Source organism: Stegodyphus dumicola, chromosome 1 (genome assembly GCF_044657685.1).
Source record: "Stegodyphus dumicola isolate Sdum_Otavi_A_Nest chromosome 1, ASM4465768v1".
Lineage (NCBI taxonomy): Eukaryota > Metazoa > Arthropoda > Arachnida > Araneae > Eresidae > Stegodyphus > Stegodyphus dumicola.
Genome location: NC_140768.1, coordinates 90,641,391 through 90,658,321, shown reverse-complemented (window position 1 = coordinate 90,658,321; position 16,931 = coordinate 90,641,391). Strand labels below are relative to the sequence as shown.

The window sequence follows — 16,931 nt, the reverse complement described above, 5'->3', positions numbered from 1 at the left end:
GAAATAAAGCTACAGTTCATTAAATCTTGGTGTTTGTGTTTCATAAGTATGTTTATTCTCGAACACAGGGGTTTACATTTTCAAAACAGAAAACTCTAGCGTGCACTTATGTAGGAAGCGAGGTCTCCATCCTGAGCCTGAGTTATATCTGAAGGGTACAATTATTCCAGTTGCGCCTGAAGTAAAATTTTTAGGAGTGACGTTCGACCGAAAATTGACTTTCCTTTCTCATGTTTTAACCTGAGAAAGAAATGTTTAAAAACTCTAACTATTTTAAAAGTGTTGGCGAGCACCTCCTGAGGTGCAGAGCGTTGCTCTATGCTTCGCATTTACAGAGCGCTTGTCCGCTCTAGACTGGACTATGGCTTAGTTGTTTACGGATCCGCTCGGTCATCAGTATTGTTAAAACTAGATCCTGTTCACCATCAAGCTCTGCGGATTTGTTCAGGAGCTTTCAGAACTTCTGTCCAGAGCCTGTATGTTGACTCTAACGAACCATCACTTTATCTGAGGCGTGAGCAATTGTCATTTTTACAATATTTTAATATTATATCGCAACCTAAACATCCTAAAAAGCTGTGCTTACTCGATAATGTGTGTAACACTTTATTTGAAACACGTCCATCCTGTGTTCCTACTTTTCCTTTAAGAGTTCGCCCTCTCATTGAGGAACTTTTCCTCTCTTATATGTGCTCCGAAGCAGTGCAGAATTTTGAAATACCACCTTGGAAAAATGGACGAATTCAGCTTCTTGATGTTTTCAACCATCACGTGAAGGCAAGCACTAATAACATCATTTACAGACAACTCTTTGCTGAGCACTGGCATAAACATAGACAGTTATCTTCCAGTATATACAGATGGATCCAAGTCAAATGTTCATGTTGGGATGGCATTTGTAATTGAAGATCACATAGAGGGCAGACGTTTGGACAACGGTTTCTCAGTCTTAACATCTGAATTAACTGCAATCTATTATGGTCTTTTGTACATCTCAAAGCTGTGCCACAAGAAATTCACATTTTATACAGATTCGTATAGTGCGCTAAAAGCGTTAGAAGCTTTTTCCGACACTCAAAATTCTGTAATAAGTGGATGTTCTGAAGATGCATATAAACTTAACGAGTCGTGGATATGAAATTCTGTACTGCTGGGTTCCCGGACATGCAGGAATAAAGGGAAATGAGCTCTCGGATGTGACAATGAAATCTGCTGCTGAACCATCCAGTCACCTCATCCCTTTCAGAGATATCTGTTATAACATCAAATAAAAAATCCGGAAAAAATGGCAGCAAATTTGGGACGTTCAAGTTGACAACAAGCTGAGAAGTGTAAAGCCTAGAATTGAGTGTTGGGATTTTAATAGAAGCCGAAAGAAGGAAGTTCTTTTGGCTCGCCTCAAGATTGGTCACACTAGAGTGACACATAACTATATTCTAAAAGCAGAAAATGAGACTATTTGTTTAAATTGTAATGTTTGTATATCTGCCCGTCATATTTTAACTGAGTATTCAAGTTTTAATAATCTTCGTCAGAAATATTTTAATAGCTGTGACTTACCTCTCGACCGTTTAATCGGAAGAGAGGTCAATTGTAATTAATTTTATTATTTAAAAGAGACTGGCTTTTATTATCTAATGTAACCTGTTTTGAAGATTGTGTATTGTATTTTAATGTGTGCTTTTACCTCGTGCTTATATGACTTCATCCTCTGAATTTGGTAAGCAATTTCAAAGCACCATTCATTCATGTTTTTATCTACCTCGTGTTTGGCGCATAATAATCATTTTTGGTTTTGCGCCAACAAAATCTTACTCACTCACTGTCACGTTGAAAATGTTTCAGTCTCCAAAACGAAGAGTAATGACAAATTATTGTATGACAGGCGTTGAATAAAAATGTTTTATGTTTCGTTATTCCTTAAATTACCATTATTTTAATGATATTTATCAATGTTATGTTTATTAAAAAATAAAAAAATTGACAAATCTTTGAATCAAAATTTTTGTATACCAATTGATCTTAAAATCCCAAAATGTTGATAAGTTGCCAAATTTAGCACCATTAAATAAAAGAATTCATATCCCTAATTTTGATGTAATATTTTTTAAAGTGTTAATTAAAAAAATAAAAAATTTTATGTTTCACTTCTTGCCCTAAAACATGTGTATTGCACCATTTACATTTGAAGCAGGAACAACTCAAATGGCAATCCATCAAATACATATTTGTTACTGAATTGCCAAAAATGTTGCTCCAAAGGACTAAGTTACAATCAAAATGGCAGCTATAAAAACAGACGGAAATGTCAGATGAGTAAAATTAAGAACTTTCCGTGGATTTGGGCTGAAATTAATGACTATTAAAAACCACAACTCGTTTAAAAAAATAAATAAAAATCGGAAGACTTTTAAGCACTGCACGAATCCTATTTAGAATTTAACAGCTGATGAAAAAGAAATCATTGCATCTATTTAGAAATATGACGTTTTGCCTAATAATAGAGACTGCAAAAATTTTCAGTCCATGATGAATAATCAAATTTTATGGATCAAAATTTGTAGGCTAATGCAGAATTTGTACAATTCTCTGATTTTTTAAAGCAAAACCAGTTTGCTGTGTACACGGAAAAAAAATTACAATGTGCACAGTGCCAAGTTGGCAGCAAAGCTGAGTTCCTGCAATTCTCTGATATATTTTGAAGAACACAGATCGCTACACATATGGGAGAACACAAGAATAAGTGCTTTTACTATGGATGTTTCTTGCATTTATAATTTTGTTAATTGCTTGCTTTTTCAAGTAATTCTTAGCATGCCGCCATTATTAAAACTGGCAGTTGTTTTTCACGTGTTAGCTTGGCAAAAAATTAATTACCGATGGTTGCCTACTTTTTGGGACAGGGATCGTGCATGATCAGAAAATAGCACATAATGCATAAAATCCCCAATGGCTTTGGAAAAAAGCACTTCTTGGTTTTGGAGAAACCTGTTCCATTAAAGATTCGCACATGGCACTTAAAGTTTTGAAAATAGTGAAATTTTGCTGTTTGATGCCTACACAATTACAAACTTATTGGTACTTCTTTCTTATAGCAGTATAGCGGCTCTCATGGCTGAATCACTAATCAACCAAGATATCTCGCCATATATACTTATACCTCGGCAGAGCCCTTGATCTCCCAGCCTTCTCTGACCCACAATCAAAGATCAAGTTTTCAGGATAAGAAGAGCATTCCACTGAATTAATGGATTGATGGCTTGCACTAAATTTTAAGTTAGATATCATGATGTTCTGATGGCTTCTGAAACTTTTTCTGGTTTAAATTTTAAACCACAGATGCATATAATAATTCAAAAGAAAAACTTTTACCTCCCTTATTTTTTCAATAGCTAAATTCACCTAAAGTCTAAGAACTCAGTTTGCTGTTGTCTTCAATGTGAAAGTGGACGAGGATCATGAGCTACTAATTCTAAAATTTTGCCTGGCTTTATGGCAGCAGAAATACCGAATAAGTATAACTGATCCTTGTTCAACACGTTTCTGTCAACCTGAGGAATGCAAAATTCAATATAATAAAAGCAAATCAGTACAAGTTTTTCTCAGTTAGTCCACTATAGAATTCGGGCCCTTTAGTAACACCATCCAAATGATGAAATAGATGACAGAACTACAGTTCACTGAAGTGTACTGCAATGGTCTCCCAATGTGCAATTCGATCTAATCGACAACACCGCTTTTCAAATTAATATTAATTACAATTCCATCACATCAAATTCTTCTAGGAAAATCTCGTGCATAGTCCAATCAAAAATTCTGGTAAAATTTATAGCTTTAATTATTCTTGCAGAGAAAGAAACATGGCCGATATATTGCGATCCTAGTTCTTATATGAGAAAATAATGGTCCACTTTTCAGTTCTTTGAAAATGTTTAGAATTTATTTATTTAACTACCATCATGCCATCTTTTCTTCCATCAAAGTACAGCTGTTTCCTTAATAGATTGATTCTGGTAATCATTCCTGCTATTATAAGATTTTTCCTTTTCTTGTTTCTTTCAAGAATGTGAAAATTGTCTGAATCAGTTATCACATACATGGTTACATTATACTTACAATATACACAATATAGTTACCTATTATTTGATTATCATCATTTGAAAAAGTTTATAGCAAAAATTATGAAATATTGCTAGTTTTAGGGGGAAAAAAGTTTTTTTTTTTAACTCTGTGCATACAATAAATAATTTAAAATTACAAGTTTTAAATTTTTTCCCGTTCCACATGCCACGAAATTCGCACTAGGATCTACAACAATTCAATAGTAGCCAGTTTAATAACTAGAAAAAAATTAAAAATTTCATCATTATTCGAAACTTTGAGGTGCACGAATGGAAGCTGTAATTTTGTTTGAATTTTCCCCTTTTTCCTCATCTAGGTAGTACACAATTTTTCCGAGGAATAGCAACAAAAATACATATAAAAAGTGTTTTTCGGCCTATCCTAACATATATGTAATGAAAAAATAGAAAAAGATATAGTAACAAATGTTGTTTGGCTTAGAACGTAGATCCATATTAAAGACGAATTTTGACGGCGCAGAATGCTAATCCATAATGAATAGGAAATTTGGCAGTCGAGGCAGATCAAATTCCATTTTTATTAACATTCACATTTGTGATCACAGTTCACTTGGCACTCAAATCGTGCTTATTTCCAGAACATTTACATTTTTTAATGCTATTGCAACAGGAAGACAGCACAGCGAAATGACATCCAAGCAGTAACACAGATTCAAGAGAAGTGTGCATTAATCCAATGTGGAAGATTGCCAAGAGGAAGGTTTTGGTTTCAGTTCTTATAGTTTAGGCTCCGAATCAACTATGTCATTAAGCTTTACTCAAGCTCTGGCATAAATTTATCTAGAAATGACGCAGTCCAGAAATGTTATTAATTTTTTTTAGAATAAAGAGGAAATACCCAGATTAAAAATGAAGAATTAAGAGGCTATTATTGAATTGAATTATAAACTGATTTACATATTTTTTATCTTACATATGCCCCCCTCCTTCAAAGAGAAAAAGGTTTGGCGAAAGGAAAGCCCATTTTAGAAGAAAGTACAAAAGTAGTAGTGGAACACAGGAAATACAATTGCGAAAAAAGAAATCGCAGAATTTTTATCTAAATATATTTTATTTTAAATAACAAAATCTTGTATATATAATCTGAACAATAAACGCAAATTGAAAATTCTATTGAAAGTCTGCATTTCTTTTTTGTAAAAGCACTGTTCTTTTCGACAATCATAGCTGCAATTTCTATGCTAATACTTTGGTGAAGCATTGGTACACATCCTACTTGACTCATTGCAATAGAAACAAATTTTAGAAGTAGTACTGATATAGTAACACTGAGATGCTGAAATTCTAATGACGAAGCATGTAGATGGCATATCTCTTTCTTTGCTTACACACTAATGCTTTCTTCTCAAAAGGTTTTTTTTCTCGTCAAGCCTTTTTATCTTTGAAGGGCTAGAATATGTATAATAAAATATATGTAAATCAAAATGATAATTTAAAAAGCCTTTTAATTGCTCATTTTTAATTTGAGTATTCTATTGAAAGTCTGCATTTCTTTTTTGTAAAAGCACTGTTCTTTTCGACAATCATAGCTGCAATTTCTATGCTAATACTTTGGTGAAGCATTGGTACACATCCTACTTGAGTCATTGCAATAGAAACAAATTTTAGAAGTAGTACTGATATAGTAACACTGAGATGCTGAAATTCTAATGACGAAGCATGTAGATGGCATATCTCTTTCTTTGCTTACACACTAATGCTTTCTTCTCAAAAGGTTTTTTTTCTCGTCAAGCCTTTTTATCTTTGAAGGGCTAGAATATGTATAATAAAATATATGTAAATCAAAATGATAATTTAAAAAGCCTTTTAATTGCTCATTTTTAATTTGAGTACTTTCTTTCTAGTAATAACTTCTCGAAACTACGTCATATCTGAAAACTAATTACGCATTATGTCATCTTAAATTCTACATTAATATAATTTATAGGAAATTAGATTAACGAAAAATTTTACTATAAATACCGTTGCAATCCGACTGTCTCCCTCCTTCTCTGCCTATGCTTGCTAGTTAAAGAATATATCTTGCTTGGCTGCTTCTGTTAAAAATGTAATGCGTTATCATCAAAACCGTCAGATGCAGATTGGGGGGGGGGACAACATTGTGATATGCCATGCCATGCGGCAATCAACAAGTAATGAAGAGATATTTGGATTATTAACTAATGTTGTGATTCTTCAAAACTTCTACTATGTAATTGATAATTTCAGTGATCTAACCTCAATCCACTCATGACTGCAGAATAATGTTTTCTCTAGTCAAGCACTCGTATCAAATTTCTGCAAGGAACTAAATTATATCATCGCGCAAATATATATATATAGTATATAATAAATAACATTTTGCAATTTTATTTTTGATATGTAAAAAATCACTTTGTGCCATTGTGCTTAAGTAGCACAAGTTGCTAAATAAGTGAAAATTAACTATTAAGTAGTACAAGTTACTAAATTAGCAAAAAACTACAGTCAAAAGTCGTTAATCCGGACTCGTCGGGACTTCGGCCATCCCAGATTATCGATTTTTCTGGATTATAGATCATCAGTTTAAATCTGGTAAGATGGCATGCAGAAATTATAAAATTAAAAATATGAAACCCTAATTTATGAGATAAAGAACAATTATGATCTAAAGGGTATCAAAATTTACAAAAAGAAAAAGCTTAATATTTATTTGTTTACTTTATTAAACATTTCTTTCAATGCAAGTTGTTTAAGTTGCATGTGATAATACTTTCTCTTTAATTCTATTAAACAGACATAATTTCTTGTTTAGTTACAAAGTTCCGCTGTTCAAGTCCTATAATTGCTGTGTCGAGAATACCGACTAATTTGTCAATCGAAACTTTTTCGTTTTCAATAACCTCTGTGTCACTTTCTTCACTATCGGAAGCGAATTATAATGACGAGGAACTTGATTTAAATCATATCAAAGACGGAGTACATCGAGATGAAATACTACATTTAGTAAGGAATTATAAGCCAAATAAAATAAAAACATCTGCCCTGAAGATAAGGATAGTGCTAACAGATCAACTTCCAATTCATTGCGCGCTGCGTCGTTTCCCTCCCCCCGCAGAGCAGCGTGAAATTGATAAACATATTTCGGAATGATTAGATAATCCAAGGATATGCCTTTATCCATTTTTTGCAGCAATTCCACTTTCTGTTTAAAGGACTTCGAAACATACTTTCGCTTTGTAGATCCTTTACATATTAGTAAATATATATCGGAAATTCTATTTGACATAATAGAAAGTTCAAGCTTACTTTTATAAAATTGCTCTAACAGTCTGCAAAAAATAATAGGCCGGATCCAATTCGAAGATTAAGGAACAACGCAATCTGCAACATTAACTGAATTAGATAATTTTAGCTTAGCTTATACCGTCCGTTATACATTAAACGTGCATGCGTAAACATATTATGCGTATGCGCACACGTGTATTCGCAGTCGTAAAGGTCTTATGCGCACGCGTAAACGCCTATGCGCATGCGTAGAAAATTTGTAGTTTTGAGGTCCGGATTATAGATCATTCCGGATTATGGGTGTCCGAATTAACGACTTTTGACTGTATTAATCAGCCCAAGTTACTAAATTATTGAAAAGCAATTACTGACATAATTACTTCGATGAATTATCTTCCTGCCAGGAAAGGGGGGGAACAAGGTTCAACGTTTCATCACATTTAACAAGAAAATATTTTTAAATATTTACATGGATGTTTTCATGAACAGATGTAAAACAATTAAGATTCAAATCCTGTGTTATATAAATACAATTTTCAATGTCTAAAGATGAATTTTTTTTTCCATCTTTGTTTCATAAAAATGTAGAGAACGGTGTGGTGTATTTAATTATGGCAAAGCACACTAGGGCTATCTGCCTAAGGGGAGGGATGCCTTCGTGGAGGACTTTCTAAGGGAAACTGGCTCATATACACGTTACACATGGGGAAAACCACGAAAACACCCATGCAACCAGCCCGTTTGCGGGATTTGAACCTCGGACCGAACTACCAGTGTTTAGCGACTTTACCACTCGGTAGCTGGTGGGCAAATGTAGAGAACGAGTAATAGTTTTAAAATAATGTTAACATTTCAGATCTAAATCATGCCACATAATACAGTGATGTTACTGTTTTTATAAATACCTTTTCATTCATAATTTATATTCACTTTAAATCATCATTTTGTAATATATTCATAAATAATGACTTAGTTACAATGGGAAAATATGGCGCAAAGACATAACTGCTTTTTCTCAAAAACAAAAATTCTGTGCAGTTAATGTTAGAAAATTTTTTTTTTTTTAAAAAAAAGTTTTCTTATTTGCTTTTTTAAAATTGTATTTTTTTCTTCCTTCTGTGTGTGTGTGCTTTCTCAAGGATAAAAGACATTGAAATTTATTCAATGTTCTTCAAAAATAATTTTGCTTTTCACATCATGAAATTTGAGTTTGTCATAAAATTGGAGAGTATGAATATTAAAGTGAATTAAATTGAATGGAAATTTCACCCTCTATAATAATGTTTATTGCATAAAATTAGATAATTACAAGAATTTAAATGAAATAATTTGTTACTCACTGAATAATTTCTCTCACACTTTAACATAAATACATTGCAAAAAAAAATTTTTCCCAAATATTTATTTAAGTTGAATGGAGTTCCATATTCCTTTTCAGAGCAAAAAAGTTAATTAATCTGAATTACATTTTATAAAAAATATGAAATATCAAAATATTCATTTTAAACATTGATAAAATGCTACATTGCTACTTACAAATTTAATAACACTGCAAATCTAATAGTAATAACAGAAAGAAAATCAGAGAGTACTACGTGAAAATTCGGCTGCTTGCATCAGGTTGCCAAAGCACAGTATTACAGACTGACAAGAGTTTTGATGACATTTAGTGTTAGTGAAAAAATGGGGTTATATGCAAGCTTTAATTTTCTTCACCTTTCAAAGAATGGCTAGTGGCTAAATACAGTTTTATTAAACAGAAAATACACAGCCTTTTAGAAACAACATATATTTTTAATAAGAAACTTCTTTCAAGTACAACATGCGAAATTTTCTCAAAAATGTTTGGGTACTTTTCTGTTTCGCCAGTGCAAATCTCGCCAAGCAGACTTTGTCGGCGACAGCATACAGTATACACACAAAAAATGTTAACAAATGTTAGTTCTAAGAGTTTTTTATTTCGAAGGCATAAACATTTTAATATGGTTTAAAATTTTGCAAAAAGCCAGTAAATAAAGACAATTTGTAAAAACACATTTTAATTAAATCACAAATAAAACATTTTAATTAAGACAATTTAAAATTTACTATGCTTTCATGGTTCAACATCCTGATTTGCCAGTTCGTATCACGTAACCCCAAGCGATCTCACCTCATGTAAACTATGCTACAAAAAACTAATTCTCTCAGTAATTTATCTACATTAATTTCAAGTTAAATCTTAATATAGAATACAAGTTTAAATGCAAGAATTATTTCCATTCGTACAAATAGCTTACTCAGAAATTATGTAAAACCACACTGCGTTACTTCGCTACTGCATTCTCATTAGAATTGATGAATTTAATCCTTCATTTTGCCTTTTCTGTATTTTCACCTTCGGGTGAGCGGTGTGATTACATCCTAATTGACTTAATTACCTCAGATGGTCTTAGGGCATAAAATTTAACTACGTAGGTAAAAATCCTATGTAATTGTATGCCAGTATTGAAAGAAACAATCAATCTGATAAGAAATGGCTGCAACTTGTTTTGAAAATGAAGCGTAAAAGGTTACCAGCAAAGATATTCCATTTGGCATCAATTGTACCATTATTGGCGACTTTATCGTTTGCATGGGCAAGATGGAAAAGTACCAATGTTTGTTAACCTCTTGAGGATAGGATGGCCATTATATTGGCCTTGGTATTCCCAGTTTGAAAGGACGGGGATGTCCACTTTGGACGTGTCTCTTTCCGCCATTTTCCAAGCTGAAAAAGTAGGGTGACCTGTCAAGATTGATGTCCCTGGAGTCTTAATCACTTATCTCTTTCAAAGGTCTTTGTGTTAAGGATCCAGTTTTCCCTGCAATTTCCTTTTCATTCTTGTAGCTTCAGAATTCGAAAATAACCTCATTTGTAATGATCTTGTAAATTCTTCCCACTCTTTCAAAAACTATATATATCACACAAATTTCTCCTACTAATTTGAAAGCCTTTTGCTATAAAATTTTGCAGTACGAAATATACAAACAATACAATACAAATATATAGTAGAAGTCGTATTTGAATTAAACATAGCATATTTTAAATTGTCAGTTTTTGCTCTTAAGCATTACGTTTTTAAGCAAATTTTTGAAATTTATTTTGATTTAAAATTTTAATTTTCTGCAATTTAAAGTTTAACATTTCCAAATAGTTTAAGTTTTTAATCATTTATGTAGTGATGATTTTTTATTTTTTTTAACTATTCCTTCCATTTTCCAGGAAGAAATTTTTAAAGAATTTGGATAGTTTCAATAAAACATACAGCAAAACAAATTAAACACTACAAGGAAATATAACAGTAAATAACATTTCTTTTTACTGCAAAATTTGCACGATGTTTCTTTGTTTACGAAGCCATGAGTGTTTGTAACATGAAATCGATGAAAAAATTTTAGCTGCATTAAAAAAATTAGATGAAGACTTGATAAATAAATACAAAAACTAAAAATATCTATAAAATAACAAATATTATAATTTTATAACATAACTTTAAAATATAACAGAATTTTATAACATAACTTTTGGCATTTTTTTTATATCATAACTTTAAAATATAACAGAATTAATTTTTGTTACCACTTCATAAAGGCACTTGATTTGGTAAAAAAAATTAAAACTATTGTTTAAAATCTCATACACTGTTTTTAAGAAAGGTATGGGCTATAATATGAAGTAATAGAATGATGTTTTCTTTCTCTATACATTCCACCGAGTAGGTCCGATTTGGAATCAATTGCACCTTTTAATTTTCCCTGCATAAGGAAAAAAATCTAAACACTTTGGGCAATAATCCTTATATTTCCCTTCCTTTTATAAATGAAAGCCTCTCCTTTAGGATAAACCCAAGGAGGTTAGAATAGAATAAGGGAAGGTTCAGCTCAAACCGTGAATCTTGGCAGCCATGTTACTACTGTTGCTGTGACTTGTGTAAGGAAGTCTGTCATTGCAACATTTTTCTTTTTGAAGCATGTTATCTTGTGTTGCATATGGATGCACAAATCGATTTTCAAAAAAGATTCCTGGGATTACTTTTCATGTGCAAAAACAGTTTTTTTTTTTTTTTTTTTTGTGTGTGTGTGTGATTTGATAAATTTGTTGAAAAATATCACATCATTTTATTTTATTTTAATAATAATCAAAAAAAGTTTTTTTTTTTCTACTCAACATTTTTTCCAACAATCTGCTAGCCGAATCACGCTTATGCTAGAACTTTTATGGAACAAAAGTGCTTAATCATGATGAAGATTAGGTGCGAAATAGGGAGAAAGTGCATAATCGCCCACTGCTTCACGTGTTTTTAAGAATTGCACATATGCGGTATCCATGTACACGTCTACCTATTTTCACTTAAAAAAACATCCCAAAATTGCACAAAAATGGCATTGCTCACACGCTTGACTTTATCCATGTACACATTGACTTATTTTTACTTAAAAAGTCAAAGAAAATTGACAAAAATCCAGTTCTTCTTACTCCTGTAAAAAGCGCCAAACAAATAAATGGGTGATTCTGCACTTTAGCAGCAAAACTATTTCTAAATGCTCATTAGCTAAAATCACGATCGGAATTTTCCGGAAAATGTCACATGACATGTCTCATGATCTCCCATTTCTCTGAGACAAAATAATCTGTCATTCAATCTGTGTACTTCTCAGATTATTGCTAAAGTCCTACCTATTATCGCCTTACCAAAATGTCACCAAATTACCCGTTACCATATTCCAAAGATTAGCCCACATTTTAATGTTTCTATTTATAGCTGGTATCTTCGTTCCTTAACATACAATGATATATATTAAGATTTAAACTGTATAACTTGAGCATTTTAGGTAATTCGTTTTATAATTTTCATGAAAAGTAAGAAATAATTTGTTACTATTTTTTTGAATTGTAAAGGTGTTAAATAAAGTAACGCTTTTGTTTATGTATTATTATTCATTTTTAAGTTTTGTGAACTGCTATGAATATAATTTGTGCACTTGATCAGGATAAAATGTTCTGTTAAAAATTGTTTGCATAAATTTACAAATTTCTGAGCAGTATAGTGATAAAATTAAGTAAAATATTTACACATTTGAATATGTGTAAAGATATGCCCAAAACTTTATATAGGTATAATTCTGTAATTAAGCTTAAGGCAATTTCTTCGAGATTCTTAAATATGAAACATGTTAAAACTGAAATATTAAATTTACATAAATCTGTTTTATTATATTAATATTTGTTTTCTTTCTGCTATAAGGTTATTGGTTCTGAAATATGTTCTATTTAAAACTTTCATGTAAAAAAATTTAACCTGTGATTATTTTCTATATGTGAATTTCTGTTTGAGTGTATTACAACTTAGCTGAAGTATTTAAGCATACTAAAATAAAATAACTTTCTTTCCTATTTCTTACATTTTGTATATGAAATGATTCTTTAATAAATGAAAACATTATGAATAAATCAGAAATATCACTTCTTAAAAGAAAAATTGAAAAGTACACCCAACAGGTTGCTAATAAAACCTAAACAAATCTTTGAAATATGCAGAAACATAATTTTTAAAGGCTTTATGTTATACGCATGCATTTAGATTTCAAACTATTTCTTAATAATTTTCTGTACATAGTAAATTATGGATATCATATTTATTACTTTAAAACAAAAATTTAACAATAGCAAAACATTCCATTATAAATTTAACATATTTTTACTGGAAAACACATGCATGGAACATCTTAGAAACACATACATTTCACTGTCGTAATGCAATGCATTGACAGAACAAACATGGACGCTGCTTGTTAGGTGGAGATTTCATTCCCCGATAGTGGAGGAAACTGCGATACCTCCCTCCTTCTATTCTAACCTCCTTGAATCAAACTACCTAAAAGCACCATTGTCGAATCCGCGAGGGAATTCTTAAAAAAGAGAAAGCATAAGGTACAACACCTCCCGGTCTTTTTAAGGATCTTACAGGAATGAAATCCCCGACTTCAAAACGTTAATATACAGCAAGTGATTTAAAAATAGTAAAGAGAATAAATAAAAGTTTTAGTATTAATAAAAATGTTATTAGTATAATTATTCCAAATTTCATCATTAAAGCTTCTTGAAACTTGTCTGGAGAGATATTTACAGAGCTTCTAAATTAAAATACAGTAGAGTTATGGAAACTGAATTTTTTCTAAGTTTTCCCGCTGCTTTTCCTTTAACATTTAATAATTTTTTTGTTTGTCACTTTGGTACTCTTCTATTATTGAAACCAGATTCAGAAATGTGTGTATGTATGTATGTATAAGGGTGAAGTGCAGAATCACCCACTTATTTGGTACTTTTTACAAGAGTAAGAAGATTTGGATCTTTGTCAATTTCCTTCAACTTTTTAAGTCAAAATAGATCGATGTGTACATGGACAAAGTCAAGGAAGCGCGCAATGACAAGTTTGTGCAATTCTCCGATTTTTTTAAAAATGAAATAGGTCAATGTGTACATGGATACTGAGTTTGTGCAATTCTTAAAAACGTGCCAAGCAGAAGGCGATTTTGCACTTTCCCTGTGCATATATACATATATATGTGCATACATACACATATCCATATATAGGTACATTTCTGAATCCAGTCCCGATAGCAGAAGAGTAATGTCCCTTTTGTAAAAATTTGTTCCTTTGCAAAACTTTTAAAATTATTTTTACATAATCATAGAGCCTGAGAAAGAACAAGAGTGTAAGAGTAAATTTTAAATGTTAAACTAGCCCTTCATTATGAGTGGATCATAATCCTTAAAGCACAAGTGGTATAAGTTCCAAAGACATGTTAATGAGTAAATATACTTCAGCGACAGTACAGATTACAGAACCATATTAGCACTTGATACAGAATCAAATCAGATCATTATTTTCTCTAAATCTAAGTCTGTTTTGAACACTAAGAATCGAGACTAATTCAAAACATTATTAAATTGGCATTCCTAATGAATAACCATTTTGGTGTTCATCACCTGCCTGAGTTTTTTCTTCCGAGTGAATAAGCTCATGCATCACTAATCTATACCTTTCTGTGAACGATTTGTCACATATATCACATGCATGAGGTTTCTCTCCTGTATGGATATACAGATGCTCCACTAAACTTTTCCTATGTATGAATGACTTATTACATACATTACATACATGTGGTTTTTCTCCAGTGTGAGTACGCATATGCACTACTAAACCATATTTTCGACTAAATGATTTACTGCATAAATTACATAAATGAGGTTTCTCACCAGTATGCGTATGAAAATGAGCACGTAGTGTAGACTTTTGTGCAAATGATTTATTACACGTAACACATACGTGAGGTTTCTCTCCTGTGTGAATACGCATATGCTCCACTAAATCAAATTTTTGTGTGAATGACTTATCGCATGTAATACATATATGAGGTTTCTGTCCTGTGTGAATACGCATATGGATCATCATTTGATGTTTTCGGCTGTATGACTTACCACACATATTGCAAACATGAGGTTTCTCTTCTGCATGGATCCGTGTATGTGCTACTAAGTTATGCTTAAGTGTAAATGACTTATTACATACTTCACAAACATAAGGTCTCTCACCTGTATGAATACGCATATGCCCCACTAAATCACACTTGCGTATGAATATCTTGCTACATACATCACATACATGAGGTTTCTTTCCTGTGTGGATACATAAATGTCTAAGCAACAAAGATTTTTGTGCAAACGAAGTATCACATACATGACAAACATGAAGTTTTTCTCCTGTTTGCGCAAGCATGTCTTCCGCATTACCAACCTCTAAAAAATTTCATATGAATCATATCCATGTGCTACATGGATGTGCATCTCTAATAACTTTTTCACTTCAAATAACATGGTACTATTTCAAACAGAAGTTTACTTTTGGTTTTTAATTCCTATACATTATTTCTTTTCAGGTTTCAAAATAAGTTACACTGAAGATCAAATTTTTGAACTAAGTACCGTATTCATTTGCAAAATTTACTTCACACATACATGACTTGCAGTAAATATATGATGCGTCGATTTTTTAATATTTAAAACATTAAAAGTTCACTAACGACATATCATTAATAGTTATTATAAACCTAATGCTGTTTTTACTGGGAATAACAAGAAGAAATGGTAATAACTTTCAAAGCTATCATACAGAAAAAAAATTTCAGCTTAATAACATTCTTCGCACCCGTTTCATTCCATCAGTCTCGCCGTTACTCCGAACTCCCAACTCGAAACTTCAGACTCAGTCACTACAATCTCAAATCCCAACCAGATCCTTTTGATCTTTGCCGCCTGGTAAAGTCCACTTGAAACAGCCGGTGTGGAAGGTTGATCGTGGCGAGGGGGAACCGGCAGACAGTGTGGTATTCATTCTTGCTCTTGACTGTTGCGGTGTGCGTTTCAAAAGTAAAGCGCTTTTGCTCTGCTTATTTTTGTAGCTCTTATTTAATATTTTACAATATTCTTTTAGCTGTTATTTAAAATTTTACACTTTTCTTTTCAGAGTTTACCAGTTATTTTTTTCAGGTTTGACAAGTAAATTTTTTTTTCAGGTTTTCCTTTCAGATTTTGCGGTGTGCGCTCCAAGTAAAGCATTTTTTCTCTTATTTTTGTAGCTCTTATTTAATATTTTACAATATTCTTTTCAGAATTTACGAGTTATTTTTTTTCAGGTTTGACAAGTTAATTTTTTTTTTCAGGTTTTCCTTTCAGATTTTAAAAGCTATTATTTTTTTCAAATTTACAAGTTATTTACTATATCTTTTGCTTATCTGTGAGCTAATTTAAGATTTTACAATATTCTTTTCAGGTTTTACAAGTAAATTTTTTCAGGTTTTCCTTTCAGATTTTTCAAGTTAATTTTCTGTTTATTATCGTGCTTAACTTGATTATTATTTCAGAAGTAATAAGGCATATATATTCAGCACTGTTTTTATCCTTAATTAATTACTGGGCGTTATTAAAGTTTGATTTTTTACTTTTTGGGTAACAAACATTTCCATTAATTACCTTTTTTTCTATGTAAAAACTCTGGTTTGGGAATACTTACTTAGTACCAATGTTTATTTTTCATAGGTACAGAAGAAACTGAAAAGTATTTTTTTCTTTGAAAAACTGTTTCTTATGCTTGGTTGATTATAAATACAGCGTTATTGATATATATTTCCGTACAATAATTTTGGTTTTTTGTTATGAATATTATGCGCTAAGTTATACAGCTGCTATTTACAGCATATTTATATACACCATGATAATGACTCTGTGTATTGATGCAATTTAAAAATCATCTAAATATTACTGTTTTTTCAAGTGTTCCTATTTAGATTGCCATTTGTATTTTTCTGATAACTACAGAGTTCTTATGTTGTTAAACTAATAACACTAAGAATATTTTATATACTAATATGTCATCGATAAGTTCCAGGTTTTGTTGTGCTTCTTGTGACTGCTCATTTTCTGTTAAAAGTAATTTATATAGACACATAAGAAATTTTCAT

General features: G+C 31.5%; 1 protein-coding gene across 1 annotated transcript; it reads right to left on the bottom strand.

The window, feature by feature from the left end:
- Positions 1 to 8,772: 8,772 nt before the first annotated feature.
- Positions 8,773 to 15,695, bottom strand: LOC146999148 (uncharacterized). The gene has a single exon (XM_085817791.1). It carries the CDS (start codon positions 15,188 to 15,190, stop codon positions 14,357 to 14,359), a length of 834 nt encoding a protein of 277 aa, XP_085673917.1. The 5' UTR covers positions 15,191 to 15,695; the 3' UTR covers positions 8,773 to 14,356.
- Between the last annotated feature and the right edge of the window lie 1,236 nt (positions 15,696 to 16,931).

Coding starts and splice junctions, on each gene's coding strand:
- LOC146999148 (XM_085817791.1), bottom strand. CDS start 15,190: ATGCTTGCGCAAACAGGAGAAAAACTTCATGTTTGTCATGTATGTGAT.